We start from the raw sequence: 17,397 nt of genomic DNA, 5'->3' as shown, positions 1-17,397 counted from the left end.
TGATCTTTTGTTATTTCCTAAATTCGTCATATATTCTGATTTCTAGCACTGTTTTGAAAAACCTTGAAACATTTGTGCGTATTCAAAATAATTTGGGATTTACACTCTGAAAAAGCTTATCCACAACGATCGCACATATTGATAATAAAATTAGGTGAAGCTATGTATCAAGAGAATATAACTCAATGTAAGCATTACATGTACGAACCGGAGAGCTATTATGACAGTTCTAATTTCCAAATAGGAAAACTTTGAAAGGGATCCCAGTATACAGTAGAATCCGTTCATTATGACTTCGTTTATACTGACCTACCGGCTATTATTACGTAATTACATAACGAAGTTTGGTTTTTATAGAATAATTTTTGTAGAAAAATCGATTGTGATGACTTCTTTACATGCATAAGTACATGCTTTGATAAAAAAGGTGTTTTGCACAAAATGCACAATGTTCTAAGCACAAAAATCAAGAAAATCAGGATCATTTCAGAAAAATCAGACAAAATTGTATGTTTGTCAGGATATCAGGGAACGTTCCCAGGAAGTCTGGGAGAACCTGAAAAATCAGGAAGGTTGGCATCTCTACCAAGCCATTGCGGTGGTCTTGTGGTTCGATAAGATAGCCTAGGCAGCTGAACAATACGAGAGTTTCCAACGATGGACTCAAATGCCGTCGGTGGTGATGGAGAATCTGTTTTATGATGTTGAGGATAATGGAGGAACTAGCCTGGATTAAGTTTACTCGAATACTTATGCTTCCAACAACTTTTCAGACCGAAATGTTACTGATGTTGGTATCGATAACGCCGGTCTGACCGAAACTTGACTTTCTTCTCAAAATGATCTCTCTTTCCACGATCTTAATATTTTACGTTTGGACCTAGATAACCAATACGGTGGGGTATTATTGGGGATCAATAAGTACAATTATTTTTTTTAGAATTGACCTTCCACCTAATGTGGGCTCGAAGTTGCTGCTTGTCATGCAATCATCAGAGGCAAAGGCATCTGTATCGCTTGTATTGGCTTCCGAGAGTTAAAGTTAGTCGGAAGTAGCTTGCTGACATGTGTTCACTCATTAAGGTAATTGTCAATGTCGCTTACATAGAAGTTGTAGAGAATGGGACTCAGATATGAACCATGGGGGGAGTCCCTTTGTAGGATACCCGACTTACTGCCGAATCACCCAAACAAAACATATTATGTAACATATTATTCAATAGAGGCGGCAGAACCCAATAGTGTAATTTGTCTGATAAGACCTCTATTGAAACTAAATCAAAGGCTCCCTTTATGTCCAAAACTGAAGCTATTTGTTTTTTTTTTGGGCGTAAGCCATTTGAATTTCTGAAGAAAGCAACGCTAGACAACCATTCGTTCCTTTGCACCTGTGGAACCCATATTGTCTACTGAGAGTAGGCCATTTGTTTCAGCCCATTTATCAAGTCGAAACAAGATGATTTTCTTCAATAATTTCCGTATACAAGACAGCATCGCTACGGGGCCACGAAATTTCGCCAATAAGCAGGTTGTTTTCCCTTGACCAAGTTTTTTAAATAATTCTCAAGGGCTAAATATTGAAAATGACGAGTAAATTCCACTATATTGCAAAGAATGACACAGCCGTCGATCCCGTTTGGCTCGTTTGAACATTCGCTCCACCCACATTGTTGTGACTGTCGGCCAGAACCCTACACAGGACATCAATCCGTACCCTCGATCAGCTGTTGCCGATCACACGTTTCGCCGGTCACCCAGCAGCCAGCTGTCAAATGTCACAAACCGGAATTCAAAGTGACTGTCAAGGCTCCGTGTGTACCCAATTACCGAGGTACTGTAATTACGGTGCACATTCTAAGCACGAGATCGCCGTGAATGTTATAATTGTTTGTCCGCCGGTTAGTATGAGCTGCGAGCATTAAGGTGAAGGCGTGATTATATCACCCTCGCGACTGTCTGTTGGTGTTGCATTAGTGATGACTTCGGTCTGTGTTTCGTTTCCTTTTTCTCATTTTTTTGCCACTCGACCCTTTTTTGAGATCAACACACATCGCTGGGATCGCACCTAATGTCAAAGCAATTAACCCGCAGAGTGACAACCGCAGATTAAAACCACCGTATGGTTCTCGGGACCCCAGCGCGGTGGTCGTTCAATTTGAAGGCGTGTGTTTGTCGGCACTGTCTGCTGGAACAGTTGAGGGAGTCGCACACACGATGACTGACGTTGCGAATATCCAAAGTGAACCCTAGAGTGGTCAGTAAGTTGTTGAAATAAATCAAACTTGGATCGTCTGAAGGGGTCAGATTCAAGTTAGTTGCAGAAGCACACACAGCACAAATGCATTATTTGTACTATCCTCAGATTAGTGGGCGGAATAGTCGAATGGAAACTGCTAACGGATACTGACAAAATTAATCGCCGCGTTGAAAGCGCAAGCAATAGTGTTCCCAGTGAAACGCCTTGTCATTTTGTTGGTATATAGGGATTTATAACTATTGCAGCTAACAGTTCACATCAAATCGCATTACAAGCTGTGGTGAGGTGGCAGTGAACGTTCTGCTCTGGGTTTCCGTCCAGAATTAATCATCGATAATTGGCGTGGAGACAGTCAGCCGACGCGTGAAATAGGATCTGTTCAATATAATCAACCGGACTCAACCGCACCCGCATTTGTAGAGCAAAAAGACGGATGTAGAACCCCTCTATATATTTCTATTTGCATTTTGTATCTTTGAAGAACAACTCAGAAGAAATCAAACACCCATTTATACGAGGGTCGTTCAAAAAATAAGTTTCAGTGCCACAGCAATCGTTAGTTAAAATAAAGTTAGAACAAAAACAACATGATTTTCGTAATCTACGTTTTATTTTCTATTTTTCTACATAATCGCCGTTTTCATGCGAGATGGCGCTGTGGCACTGAAACTTACTTTTTGAACGACCCTCGTACATTATATTCTGAGGACGATATGCATGAATTAAAATGTCATACCTTTTTACCCTCAGCACCTTATTTACCTTAAGGCAGTATTCTAGTCTAGAAATTTGAAAAAAAAAATTTTTTTCTTCATACTTCTGATGTTCAGGCGTTCAAGAATATACCCTAGAAAGGACTTTTCGAAAATCCTATTATTTACCGACTTAGAGCCATTTTAGTGATGCGGTATCTAATCTAGTACGGCCATAACAATGAACTTCAAACGCGTTTTTCTCGAAAAATGTTTTTTCGAACTGGCGTATACAATATCTCAAGTTCTACTGAACCGATTTATGACGAATTTATATGAATACAATCTGCATGCATTTCTCTATCACATGAACTAATAAAAATTTAAATTTTCTTAATTTTTCCTTTTTTTCAAAAAATTGGGAAACGTAAGAAAAGACCCTTTTAAACCGCATTTTTCGACCGCCATTTTGTCAAAAAAAAAGTTTTTGACTTGTTCATGCGAGGTTCATGCGATCGCGGCATCTTTACTGATTCAGAATCTCTTCGATTTTTTCTGGTTCAGATAACCAGGAGGGGTGGAATTGTGTACGCCATTGCACAACTTTTTTTTAACCCACTTACTTCATCAGCTTGTAACTATTACAATTATGAACATTTTTTCCTCATTCAATTTTTGTTTTATTGCTAAAAGATAGATAAACAAATAATGGTGTAATGGATACTGAAACTATTCTTTGTTATATTTTTGCGGAGCTCGAATAAACGTCCGAAATCCGTGTCTCTGCTCTAGAATACCCCCTTAATTCGTTCCGTTTCCACAAGATGACTTAAGCTATAGATAGTCGACGGCGTCAGTTGATTTTTGCTGAATCGTGAAGTGTCCACAACTGTCTACCAAATATTGTTTTCTTTGATTTTGTTTTTGAGTTTTTCACAACAAGTTCAATTTTTACTGCGTTGAAAATGCCCGTGAAATGAATTTGAGTGAAAATTGCATCTGAATCTCGACAGTTACATATGTATGATGAAGCGCTCATTTTTATGTTCATTTAATTTTTTTTTTTGATACAGATAAGCATAGTTCAACAATTTACAAGCCTATCGATGCATTATTTAATGACGAATTCGATCCCTATCATCACAAAAAATTCACGTTCCAACAAAACAATGCTACTATTCTTACCAGCAAGGAAACTAAGCAATGGATTAAGGACCAAAAATTTTTTTTGGACTGCCGGCTCGCGCTTTAGACTTGAATCCTTTCGAAACTCTTAGGGGGATCCTTGTACGCAGAACCAATACTAAGGGAAAGCGGTACACCACGATTGAAGAGCTCAAGGTCGCAATTTCGGAAAAATGGAAAAATATCGAGAAATCTGTTCAGCAGAATTTGGTAAATAATATGCCAACACGAATTTTCCTGGTTATCGAAATGGCATGGTTGCCGATTATTGACATGTAAATCAGCCGATCGTCTCATTTTTTCATTGATAACATTTATGAATTTTGAAATGGTTTAAGAATCTTGTTATCTTTAGGAACTACTCGCTTTCCAAAACTTCGTAAAACGTCGTAAAAAATTGCCAGTTTTAGAATCAACGTTTTAAGTTCGCTGTCAGATGTTGCTAACATGTGTCTTGCTTGAATTGCTTTATTTTTTATTCTCTCTTATACTGACTTTCAACACTTTTGACTGGTTCGTCACATTTTTGGAAGAATATCGGGAGGGAGAATTGAACTCGTGACCTTGAGCGTGAGAGGTATGGATGTTACCACTACTCCAGATCGCCTCCCAATTGTTTTAAAAAAAATTTAACCGCTCATGTAATTCCCAAATGGAAACGATCAATGTTCTTGGCTGCAGCAGAAGAAATTACCAGCATGTTGTCCTTATGAGTTCGAAGAGTTGTCTATAAACCATTGAACCCGACCTTCTTGCTTTCTCAGAATTAGAATGACCACGAAAAAACTTGTTTTTTGCTCTAATTTTTATATTTCAAATTCTACATCAAAACTGTATTCGGGCGACTTTTAGAGATTAACAAACATTTTGCGATGCAGAACTTGCTAACATCTTAATACTACTCAAAGTCTTCTGAACACAGTTTGCATGTAGAATTTGGAATATAAAAGTTAGAGCAAAAAACCTTCTTTTTCATGGTGACCCTAATATAACTTAGCACAAAAGCGTTAAATCGGTTGTATCGAAATATATAAACAAATCTTTGTTCTACAAAATTGGTTAAAATAACTGAGACTACAACATTGTCGAACTAAGTTAACCTCTATTTATAAAGATAATTGCAAAATTTTTACCCTATTTTTGACAACATAAAAATGAGCACTCCATAAAATTTCCACATATTAGGCTGCCAAAAAAGTCCTGCGGTATTTCCGCGAGGTGTCGTTGTAAGCGCGTAGTTCTAGTTGTATTCATTGTATTGTATATGGAGCAAAATAAAGAGAAAATCCGACATATTTTACAGTACTACTATGACAAAGGCAAAAATGAATCTCAAGCTGCCAATAAAATTTGTGCAGTTTATGGACCCGATACAGTTTCCATTTCCACCGCACAACGATGGTTTTAACGTTTTCGTTCTGGTGTAGAGGTCGTCGAAGATGCGCCACGCTCCGGAAGGCCTGTCGTCGAAAATTGCGACAAAATCGCTGAATTAGCCGAGAAAGACCGGCATAGTAGCAGCCGTAGCATCGGCCAAGAGCTGGGGATAAGTCATCAAACCGTTATTAACCATTTGAAGAAGCTTGGATTCACAAAGAAGCTCGACGTATGGGTGCCACACACGTTGACGTAAAAAAACATCTTTGACCGTATCGACGCATGTGAATCGCTGCTGAATCGCAACAAAATCGACCCGTTTCTGAAGCGGATGGTGACTGGCGATGAAAAGTAGGTCACTTACGACAACGTGAAGCGCAAACGGTCGTGGTCGAAGCCCGCTGAAGCGGCTCAGACGGTGGCCAAGCCCTCATTAACGGCCAGAAAGGTTCTGCTGTGTGTTTGGTGGGATTGTCAAGGAATAATCTATTATGAGCTGCTTCCCCATGGCCAAACGCTCAATTCGGACCTGTACTGCTAACAACTGGACCGCTTGAAGGTAGCACTCATGAAGAAGAGGCCATCTTTGATAAACAGAGGCCGCATTGTCTTCCATCAGTACAACGCCAGGCCACACACTTCTTTGGTGACGCGCCAGAAGCTCCGGGAGCTCGGATGGGAGGTTCTTTTGCATCCGCCGTATAGTCCGGACCTTGCACCAAGTGACTACCACCTGTTTTTGTCCATGGCGAACGAGCTAGGTAGTCAGAAGTTAGCCACAAAAGAGGCCTGTGAAAATTGGCTATCCGTGTTTTTTTGCCAATAAGGAAGCGAGCTTCTATAACAGGGGTATTATGAAGTTGGCATCTCGTTGGGAACAAGTCATCGAACAAAACGGCGCATATTTGACTTAAAACAGATGATTGTAACTAATTTTATGAACAAATGAAAATTCAAAAAAAAATACCGCAGGATTTTTTTGACAGCCTAATATATTCGTTTCCTGGACCACAGGGCCCGGCATAATCATATTCAACTAAGGATAGTCAGAGGACTATGAAGACATCGGCCTTCGCTTTCAATTGGAAATGAGTTTTTGCTTCTTCCAGTAGTTCATAAATAAAAAATTATACTAGGTTGTGTTCATGACACGACCGCATTGTTGACGTAGAACTACGCTGTAGTTTAATTCAAGTCGCTTGTTTATAACTGCGGCTATTATTTTATAAAGCTACGAAAATTTGGAAATAACCATTCTACCAGTTTGGTCGCCCTGAAATGCTTTTTTTATTGTAGAATCATTTGACGATAATTAATTGATGGTTCATCCTTGTGCTCGCAGAACAATACATGCTCGATATAAGCTGTCATCCTTAGTTGAGAAAGTTTTGCTACTGACAAGCGAAACCAAATCACATACAACATTTCAGAACGACATTTACTTTCTTGGTGACTAAATAAACGAAATAAACTCTATCTGTCAATCTCAACAACCTCGAAAAGAGTAGCACTGCTTCATTATGATCAAAATTAGCGCAAATGCACTCCTAGTTGAAGGCAGTTTTGCGACTGGCACGCGAACCCAAATAAATTAATAAGTTAATATAACTTATTGAATAACTTGGTATTCCCCAAATATTTTTTTGGTGCACAACCTTAACACCTGTTTCACCATACCAGAAAACAAATAAATTTAAATGCTTACAAAAAGGCTGAATATTTGCCTCAGCAGAGATTCATTACCAATACCCTAGCGTAAATATTTCCCTCCAGCTATCTCCCCTCCTTGTTTATATTTATCATTACAAATGGGGTTTTAGCGTAGCGAAGATGCACTATTTTTACGTACGGGGTATGAAGCACGCACGTACGCATACAAATATCCATATACGATGGCTTGAAGCAACTAAATATACAAACACTTATCTCTGTTTTGTTCTCTTCTCAACAGATGCCTTGCTGCTAATATTGCCAGTCAAGATTAGCTTAGCTGTCATCCTTTGTGGAGAGAGTTTTCCTACCATCATGCGAAGCCGAACCACTGACAAAATGCCAGAACATTTACTTTCTTGGTTAGCTGACGGAAGCCTAACTTGATGGTTGTATAGCTCAGAACTTTAATGGAATGGAATCAGTTTGATGCAATGATTGCAATGCCAGAGACATCAGCGAGTGAGTAAAAAAAAAATCGTCGTTATCTGTTGTACGACACTCCGTGTTCGTTCAATTATTCGCCGTCAAATGAACTTCACGGCATATTGAAGTGAAACCAGATTTTGTAGGGAATGGGTTGGACGTTTGAAAAGTGATGATTCTAATGTTATAGACAAAAATCGTCCGGGTCAACCGAAAAAGTTTAAAGACTAAGAGTTAGAGACATCATTCGATCAAGATTCGTGTCAAATGCAAACAGAGCTTTCAGAATCATTTGAAGTAACTCGATAAGCTATTTTTGAACGACTCAAAGCCGCAAGGCATTCAAAAACAAGGAAATTCTATTCCAAACGGAAGCGAGAGATGTCGAACGGCGATTTCGCCATGTCCATGCCAAAATGTTGCTGGAGCGGAAAAAATGAAGGTACGCCTATTCTGTCCACGTTTGTATAGGAGACGTCAGCGACAAAATTTTCGCCGTTTTGCATTCTACGTAATGTAATACGTTTGCTCAACATGCAAACACACATTTTTGCTCGAAAATATTTGAGCAATTTCGTAAAAAAAATCACTGTTTGCCCGCATAACAGACGTTGTTCTATACAGCTTTCATACATCGTTCGAAAATCAACAATTATAAGTATTATGTGTCATAAGTTAAATCTACATTTGAATCCCATTCTTTGTAGAGTCCAAACATGCCTATCACGATAGTGTCTTAATACTTAGTGTTTCCTAATAGATGAATATTTATGAGAAACCATTGAGACAGTGCTCATATAATTACTATTTTCTGTACACTGCACTGCGATGAACAAAGAGAAGCAACTGTGATTTTTAATGTTATAACTACCTAAATTTCTGCATTTGAATCTTCAAGTAGATAATGAAACAATCAGATCAGTAGTAAAATTAAAATAATATTGGTTCTTAGCATTATAACTCCTCGGATTCGACATCGAATTATTCTGCATACTCAGCATTTACTCACACCGTTGGTGTAAGTCACTCCATCTTCTTTATGCAATCGTGATATCGGTGAATCATGTTGCTAAAATTACCAACATTTCAGATTGCCTTTACAAATTCAATTAATTGAAACAACACGAACCTGCTGTTCTTATCATATCCCAGAGTATTCAGGAAAAAAGGACTATCATAGACTCGCAACAAATCCAGAGCACCTTTTCCAGACATTTAACTAAATTTCTTCCAAACTTTTTTGATTTTATCCGATAACAACTGAAACCACTGACGGAGACGTTTTGACTATTTTGACAGTTTCAACGATTTTATTCGAATGTCCATGTCGACGGTATCGTAAGTGTATTTCTCCTTTTGAACCTAGCGAAACCCCCCATGGAATTGCACACCGAGTTTACGTTGGCACAGGAAACATATACAACTTGACAAAAAGAATATTGTGTACGTTGATAGAATATCCGATACATTTTATCGCGAAAACTGAAACACCATCACATTCTAGTTTTCGTGAATGCCCGAATGCCAAAATATTGCTCGCCCACGATAAGAAACGCACTGTTATCATCATGTAAGCAAACGCAGAACACACGGGGAATCGGCTCACGGCGTAAAACGCTTTGCACAACACATCAAACAATCACAATCAGCTGGTCATTGGATTCTCGGTACGCGCGTGTTGTCACAAAGTCATAAGACTTTGTAGTCTTCGTGCGATGGGGACGAGCTTTGCACGAATGCCAACTGGGCTATCAGTCGGTCGGTCAACAATTGTTTTGTTTGTTTTCGTTCAATCTGTTATCGGCGTTACATTCAGTCGGTCGTGTAATCCATTTCGGTCCATCAATGATCTGCGCGATTCGAAGACACCGACGCACCCGAATCGGGCCCAACTGACGCCAATAAGCGAACAGTTCATCATGTCTGAAACGATAAAATCGTGTTGTTATTGCTGCTGCACCTGCTACCAATCCGGCGCCTGCTGTGCCGGGTAAGTGTGTAACTTCCTGTCGGATAAGAACCAGCGATTTTCACACGTCACAGGGTGCCCCCCCGGAGAATTGACACAATTCGCTCCAAACAACCGTTTCAAGACCGCCGCGACATTGTGGACCAAATACGGACGGGGCCAGCTGGTCATGGGACCACGAACGCTCGATTAATTGTTATTCAATCGCGGGCGTCATCGCCGAATGCTCTCACATCGCGCACATTAAGCGAATGTTTATTTTGTGTGTTGATATTTATGTGTATCTTCTGGTGACTGTTTTTTCTTCTTCTTATTGCAGCTTGTGCTGTTTCGTGATACCTATTGCTGGCCTACTTCTGATACTGGCCGGTATTGTGGTGGCATTGCTGCTTGGCTTTTCTTTGATCCACAGCGAAGCGAAAGAGTACACCGTTGGCCGGCTGGTGACGATGCTCGGCAATACGACGCATGCGACGGGACCCAACGGTACTGTCCACTGAGGGACCCTAGGCACAGAATGTTATAGAGTCCGGTGGCTGATGTTGTACGCCTGATAGTAATTTGTGTACATAATAGATTTAGACGTTAAAAATAAGTTTGTGTCTTCAAAATATTGTATGTATAACTATTTATGAATTAATAAAAATAACATTAATAATTGTTTTGCTGATTTTGCAATAATAAATAATATTTACAATGTGTTCCCCATGCATCAGTAGTTCATTTGATACAGCTGGAGCATGCGGATTTGCACGAAGAACACATTCTTCTTTCACAAGTTTCGATGATTCGATATTTAAATAGTCAATAACATTCAGTTTGGAAGGAAAGGAATGTTAACCCATTGCTGCCCAGGTGTACAAGAACATAATCCAAATGGCATGAAACTTTCTAGTCCATCTAGGTTTGTCCCGAAACGGGGGGAGGGGGGGGGGTCTAAATGTTTTGGTTTGGAGTTCTTTGGAAGTTGAGATATCTGACGTATGAAATTACAGTACGACGCTGAGCCGATACAGTATCAAAAAAGGAAATCATTTGAATATCGAACAAAACGGTTTTATTTCATAAAATTCAACTTCAACAACCATTTTCCTTTACCAACCATTAGCACTTTCGTGTACTGCCGTTCTACGCATAATGGTCCCACGGTTCATAGGGATTGCATAGAACATAGTACAGTTATGCGTAGAACGGCAGTGTATCGGATTTAGTATCATTGAGTATGGTACCGGAAAAAAGCACTCCGAAGGGTGCAAACCCACATCACACTTCAAGCATATATTTGTCGTACATCGGTTGCAATACGTACACCTTCGTTGGGTACCGGTTGGATTCGTATTAATGAAATGATTTATTCAGTCAAACCTAACTTCCGATGACTTCGAGTGTTTAGGCTTTATCTGCATGAACTCGATCCTTGCTGGATTTATGTCACTTAGAAGTCCTTCACAGATAGCTCTGACGAAATTGATCAAAGGTCTATTTCCGTGAATCTTTTGTAGATATGTCAAAGATTGACAACCCCACCGTTCAGCACAAATCGGAAAAAAGAGCCAATACCACTTCTTATTACGGATGGTGCAGCGGTATAGCCCTCGTTGAGCGTCGAAGAGATCAACTCCACCCAGTTGTACATTTTGCAAAGAATATGGAATATCTCTTTCTTTCTCAGCCTTAATGTATCTCTCACACGTACCTCCACGTAGGATAATGTTGTCGTTTTTGACATTTGTAGCCATATTGACAACATTATTGTCATTCCAACGAACAATGGTGATGTTTGTTTCAGAATCACGCACAATGTTATATGATCCACGAGCTTGCTTTTTCATGGAATCCAACGGCGCCTTTTCAATGCGGTTTTTACGGTTGGTTCCAATGATATTTATGTCCCTCTTGCCAAAATCTTCAAGAAGGGCCAAACTGGTAAAAACAAATTATCTATGTACATGTAACTTTCTTCAGCAACAATATCTTTGCTCAAATTGGACACAACCTTCGATCCCAATGGTTCTTCAGGGTCACGATCAGTTTTTCCTACAAAGTATATCAATGAAACATTATAAAATGCTTATAAATCTAAACATGTGTTTTTCCTTCATACGGGATAATCTTGATGAGATATCCGTCATGAGTATAAAGGCACCAAAATTTGTAGCCAAAACGAATTGGCTTTCCTCGGATGAATTGCTTCATAGAGTTCCTGCCGTAGTAAGGTTCCATAGCTTCGTCGATAGGGAAAATGTTTTCCCAATGACTGTCCCATTTTCAGAAACTTGTCATTCGCATGTTCAATCAAAGGTCGAACCTTGAACAATTTGTCGGACCCATCATAAAGTAAACTGTCGTTGAAATGCAGATATTTCATGATTTGCTCAAATTTATTCCTTGGCATAGCGTTGGCAATCAGCATATTGTACGTATCTTCTTTTGATTCCCAGTAGAACCGCTTACTTGGTACTTTTACGTATCCGGAAACGAGCACAATTCCTAGAAATTTGTACTTTTCCGGTACGGTCACACGGAATTTTGTATCTCCTTTTAGCAGTGCGTACTTATTTGTCTCAAATGCGTCAAATAGGTAATGGAACATTTGAACGGCAGACCATTTATGTTTCGAGCAGAGATCACTAAGATCAGGTGAATGTTCTTCAGGAACAACGGCTGCATCTGCATCCGAATTTGGGGTCATTTTTTCCCAGTGTCTGGCTCTCCGCTTCTTGCTGCTGCCCGAGGAGCATTCTCGTGATTGGCCTCGTTCAATGTTGCTCTCGACATTCACTTGTTTGCCAAAACCGGAAGGGCCGTCCTCCGAGTCACTATCTCCAGCATCCACATCGCTGTCTCCACCGCCTGGGGGCACGATGACAAAGTCGATATCATTAGTTGACACTAGATTTTCGGAAGTGTCTTCGTCCGAATCAATCAGATAATTGTACAGCTACTCCGGATTATCGGGAAGCTGATATATCCTATTGAGAAAAAAATATACCGTAGTTGCACAGCGTATGAAATTTCATACGCTCAAAAGTAAACATAGATTCGTTTGCGGTTTTACAATTTTCTTCGGATTTGTTGCTAGATATCATTTTTTACACTCGTCTAGTTGTGTTGTGTGACAGATTTGAGCAATTGAGAATCCCTTAAGAGGTAAAACTTTGATAAATTTATGTTTACTTTTGCGACTCCATTAAACTCGAACTTTGCAAGCTTCGATATACAACAAAACAACAAATATGACACTGACACAAAAAACACTCTTAAATTGTCAGGTGGTTAAAATGCGCTTAACACTTTAGTTTAATCAAAAACAGTTTTTCAAAAACGGGCATTTTTGCGTATTAAATTTCATACGCTGGGCACCAATGGGTTAACTTTTTAGAGGCGAATGAACTGCAAAATTTAAAGCCTCCTGAAAACAAAAAATCAATCAATCAAACTTTCAAGTAATTGAAAACTACTCGCAGGCAGAATAGCGAGACGAGTAAGTCGGGGGCGAATTGAAACTAGTTATGTCAACTGAATCGTAAGCTGCAGAACTAACACTCAATTCACAATACGTTTATACCACATATAAATATTAGTTTTTGATTTGAAACTCTTCATAAATAAAGCTGTCAACAATCAGTTTCCAGCTCTCGATTACTCCCTCGAGTCGGAACATTCTTCAAAATATTCAAAATGGATCGTCCGATTTCGGCCAATGATTTTGTATGCTGCTGTAGATGTTATGGGCTCTGGATATTTTTGCAGGTGTGAGTAGTCAGGTAGAAGACCGTGACAATCCAACCCAATCCAACGAGATCGGTATCAGTAATAACCACATCATCCATCCGCAAGGCTAGAACAGAGCTACAGCTGCGGCGACTTACAAAGCAACGCGAGCTAGATAGAAAGGTTCTCGATTTGGAATTGGAAAAGCAATATTTGGCAGCCAAATACCAGTTACTGGAACAATCTTTTCTTGAAGAAGCAGATGGACTTCGCAGTATCCGAACACAACTTGCAAAAACGAAACGTCGGAATGAGTGCAGAAAGTAGCAGATTGGGTCGAGAGGTCCCAAATCGAAACACAATTGGAACAGGTATCTCCACATAAGACCACAACAGAAAACCCACCCAAAACTCATCCGAGGAAGTATAAGAAAGAGGGTCGTTTCTACGAATCGGTGAACTTGATGGAACTTCAAAATCTTCTCCTGAATTCTCGAACCATTTTCAAGCAACGATCTAAATTACTAAACTTATTGAAATCATGCATATTTCAATTGCTACGCAAATAGCACCACCTTTGCCAGATGGTAATCCGGATCATTCCAAGGGTGCTATTCCTAAAACCGAAGTGAGGTTCTCCTCCCGATTTCACAACAACAATGCGGAAATTGAGCCAAATACAGCGCACTGAGGCCGTAGAAGGACACCATACTTGACCGTCGAAGCATTCACACGTTTAAGCCGATGGAAAACCAAGCAGCTCGGCAGCAGCAGAACCTAGCGTCAGAAACAACACCCCTTCTTCGAACAAATGTCTCGACTACAATACGTGGTTGTGACCAGCTTCGAAACTGGGGATAGATCTCTCCTGAATTGGGATTTCGACATAAGTATCATGCAAGTGAAACTTAACCAATAGCTCCACACTCAGTGGAGGTTCCAGTTATAGACCCGCCAGGTGACCCGCCTGATGTCGGAACAATTCGAATCACTTCGAACCCAGTAGAACCGTAAGCTTCATGTGGTATAATGCTTCCAGAACTCTCACAACAAGAGTTGGCAGCAAGCCATGTTCTGGTTCGTGAATTTCCTACATTCTTCGGGAATCCAGCAGATTGGTCGGTATTTATTAGTAGATACAAGTACACTACCTAAATTGTGGTTACAGAGGCGGCGAAATTATGATACGCCTTCAGCGCAGTCAAAATGGTGCTGCTTGGAAATTCAAGCGGAGAACTTCGTTTCCACAGATAATCAAAGCGCGGAGGATGCGCTAAGGTTGTGCGGAGCTGCTAATCGAATATTTTATCGATAAAACTACATCAGCCCTTGCGCCGCGATCGGACCGACTGGAAAAACTCATAGAGTCTGGGATGATGGTCCAAGGACTTTGCGAACACATGATAGCAGCGGACCATCCGAAATATCTAGCAAATCCGACCTTGCTGAAGTACTTAGTCGCTAAGCTACCGGCTGACTAAAAAATGCAATGGGCTGATTGTCACAGACATGATATATTGTGATATTGTGAATTTTAAAACGTTTAGTGATTTCATGGAGTAGATTGTATACGATGTCTCATCGGTGCAGATTCTCTAAGTTAGATCGTCTGAAGTAGCAGGATTACACTCGTTTACCGGGTCCCTTCTCGGATTGCACTAGGTGCATATCATGCATCTACAAACGGTCTAACTTAGCAGCTGGCTCGTAAATCCGCACCGATGAGGCTTTACAAACATCGTGATCAATCTCCTCCATGAAATCACTAAACTTTCTCAAATTCAAAATATCTTTATGTCAATCCGCTATCTGGCTTTGAGGAAAAGCGTCAATTCCAGAGTTCTGGTCAAGGAACTTGACTTTTCTCTAGGCCCTCGATTCGCACCAACAAGGTTTTTCAGACATTTGAATTTTGATTTACGATTTTTCAAAAGTAAGGTCAATGATTTTGAATACGTCCTTTTATAAAATCAGTCGTAATATAAATTGGTCATTTGATAATGAAAATTGTGATTTTAAGTAGTTTCCATCATAAGTACCAAGTTTTTAAAAAATCGGAGAGGATCGGTTCAGCGGCCAGCTGATTTGTGATGGAATTGCTCCATTGATAATGTACATAGTAATAGCAGTGAAGCAAAATCCAACAAGATCGCAAAAAATGCAACAAGAAATTCCACGTGGACAATTAGGAGAGGGTGTGTCGAAAATTGTGCTTTTCCGTGGTATGCCGACTGCCCCATACTGCCGTTCTACGCATAGTTGTCCAAAATCAGCAACTGATAAAAACGCATTCAAAGTTTTATACCATTTTTGTCTACCAGAAGTTTTAAGCGTTTCAGTTTACCAATACACAGGGTTTTTATAAGCAGTAAACTGTTTTTAAATGAAATGCGAACATAAAAATTACGGACTTAAAAATTCATGGTGGGACAGTTATGCCTAGAATATCAACAAGGGTCAATTAAGCTTGATGTTAATCGGTTTTCTACCATACTAACCATAGAATTAAGAAAATTGTTTATATTAGGCTGTCAAAAAAGTCCTGTGGTATTTCTGCGAGGTGTCGTTGTAAGCGCGTAGTTCTAGTTGTATTCATTGTATCGAGTCATACTATAGCATGTTGGAAAGGTATTTTTGCGCGCTATAATATAGTCCTTGACAGTGTTTTGTTTGGTTAAGTCGTTCGTGAGTTAAAGTGTCGCAAATATGGAGCAAGTACTACTTTACAGTACTACTATGACAAAGGCAAAAATGCATCTCAAGCTGCCAATAAAATTTGTGCAGTTTATGGACCCGATACAGTTTCCATTTCCACCGCACAACGATGGTTTCAACGTTTTCGTTCTGGTGTAGAGGTCGTCGAAGATGCGCTACGCTCCGGAAGGCTTGTCGTCGAAAATTGCGACAAAATCGCTGAATTAGCCGAGAAAGACCGGCATAGTAGCAGCCGTAGCATCGGCCAAGAGCTGGGGATAAGTCATCAAACCGTTATTAACTATTTGAAGAAGCTTGGATTCACAAAGAAGCTCGATGTATGGGTGCCACACACGTTGACGCAAAAAAACATCTTTGACCGTATCGACGCATGTGAATCGCTGCTGAATCCTAACAAAATCGACCCGTTTCTGAAGCGGATGGTGACTGGCAACAGTGTTTGCCAAATGATCCACTCATTGAAAAAATCGCTTTCGTTCGTTCAAATATGATCTTTCAGGAAACATTTCCCCCAGCGGTATTCTATTATTGTTATATGCTGCAAATCACGACACAAAAGAGAACGAGACAACTTTGCATCGGCTCGCACTTCATTGCACACCAGCATGCAAGCAAAGCTATCATATACGCTTTCAGTGCAGAAAGCTTATTTTCTTCTTTGCCTCTAACATATGCATACCGACCTCTCCATGCATCATGAAACAGCAGGATCATACGGACAACGCAAAGCGAAAGATTCATATTCAGCTAATGTAGCAGATCCTGATTTTTAAGTCTCAGAGAGTGCAAACTATATGATTATTTAGCTCGATAGAGGCTAAGGGAAGGGTAGTCAGATTATATTTTCCATTTTTAACGCCGCTATTCCTTGAAATGTGTATATTCATATAGACCGCATAGTTTTACTAGCAACACCGCTCCAGTGAGAAGCAAAAACTCTCGCGTTTTATCTCTTTTCCCATTCGCTGCTCTCCGCAAATGGTGACGTAATGATGACGTAATTTTTCTTGTATCATTTATTGCTTTACACTTGTCTGTGCAGTGGGTTTCGCTATAGTAAAATGGGTTCCCGGAATAAATCGCCACAGAAAACGACTGCAACAGAAACCACCGCTTATAAAATGTGTAGTAGGCTATAAATATTGTGGCGCGGTATTGTATTTCAAAACAAGAATTAACCGGGCAAACGTATCGCCCCAGGCAAACGTAACGCCCCGGGCAGACGTATACCGTCCGACGCTCGCTAGAGCTCGGTCGGACATTGCTAAAGGATCGTATCCTATGTTTCAAACTAACCGGGCAATCAGTGGATCCCAGGTTTGCGTGCGAGACACCGCCGCTTCCGACGGCGG

The 17,397-nt window shown here is 40.1% G+C and overlaps 2 protein-coding genes across 7 annotated transcripts in view; one reads left to right on the top strand and one right to left on the bottom strand.

Moving 5' to 3' along the window:
• LOC129768683 (formin-J-like) overlaps positions 1-17,397 on the bottom strand; it is a 312,599-nt gene that overhangs the window by 195,460 nt on the left and 99,742 nt on the right. The window lies entirely within an intron of this gene.
• On the top strand, positions 9,001-10,194 carry LOC129768684 (uncharacterized). Its single transcript, XM_055770476.1, has 3 exons — positions 9,001-9,090; positions 9,152-9,637; positions 9,936-10,194. Exons 2-3 carry the CDS (start codon positions 9,363-9,365, stop codon positions 10,114-10,116), a joined length of 456 nt encoding a protein of 151 aa, XP_055626451.1. The 5' UTR covers positions 9,001-9,090; positions 9,152-9,362; the 3' UTR covers positions 10,117-10,194.

This window comes from Toxorhynchites rutilus, chromosome 2, assembly GCF_029784135.1.
Source record: "Toxorhynchites rutilus septentrionalis strain SRP chromosome 2, ASM2978413v1, whole genome shotgun sequence".
In the NCBI taxonomy this organism is placed as follows: domain Eukaryota; kingdom Metazoa; phylum Arthropoda; class Insecta; order Diptera; family Culicidae; genus Toxorhynchites; species Toxorhynchites rutilus.
This window is presented reverse-complemented; position numbering and strand designations above follow the sequence as displayed.

What these genes read in the sequence shown, in the direction of transcription:
- LOC129768684 (XM_055770476.1), top strand. Translation starts at nt 9,363, where the DNA reads ATGGGGACGAGCTTTGCACGAATGCCAACTGGGCTATCAGTCGGTCGG. An exon ending in TCCGGCGCCTGCTGTGCCGG is followed by an intron (nt 9,638 to 9,935) that starts GTAAGTGTGTAA and finishes TTCTTATTGCAG; the next exon opens with CTTGTGCTGTTTCGTGATAC.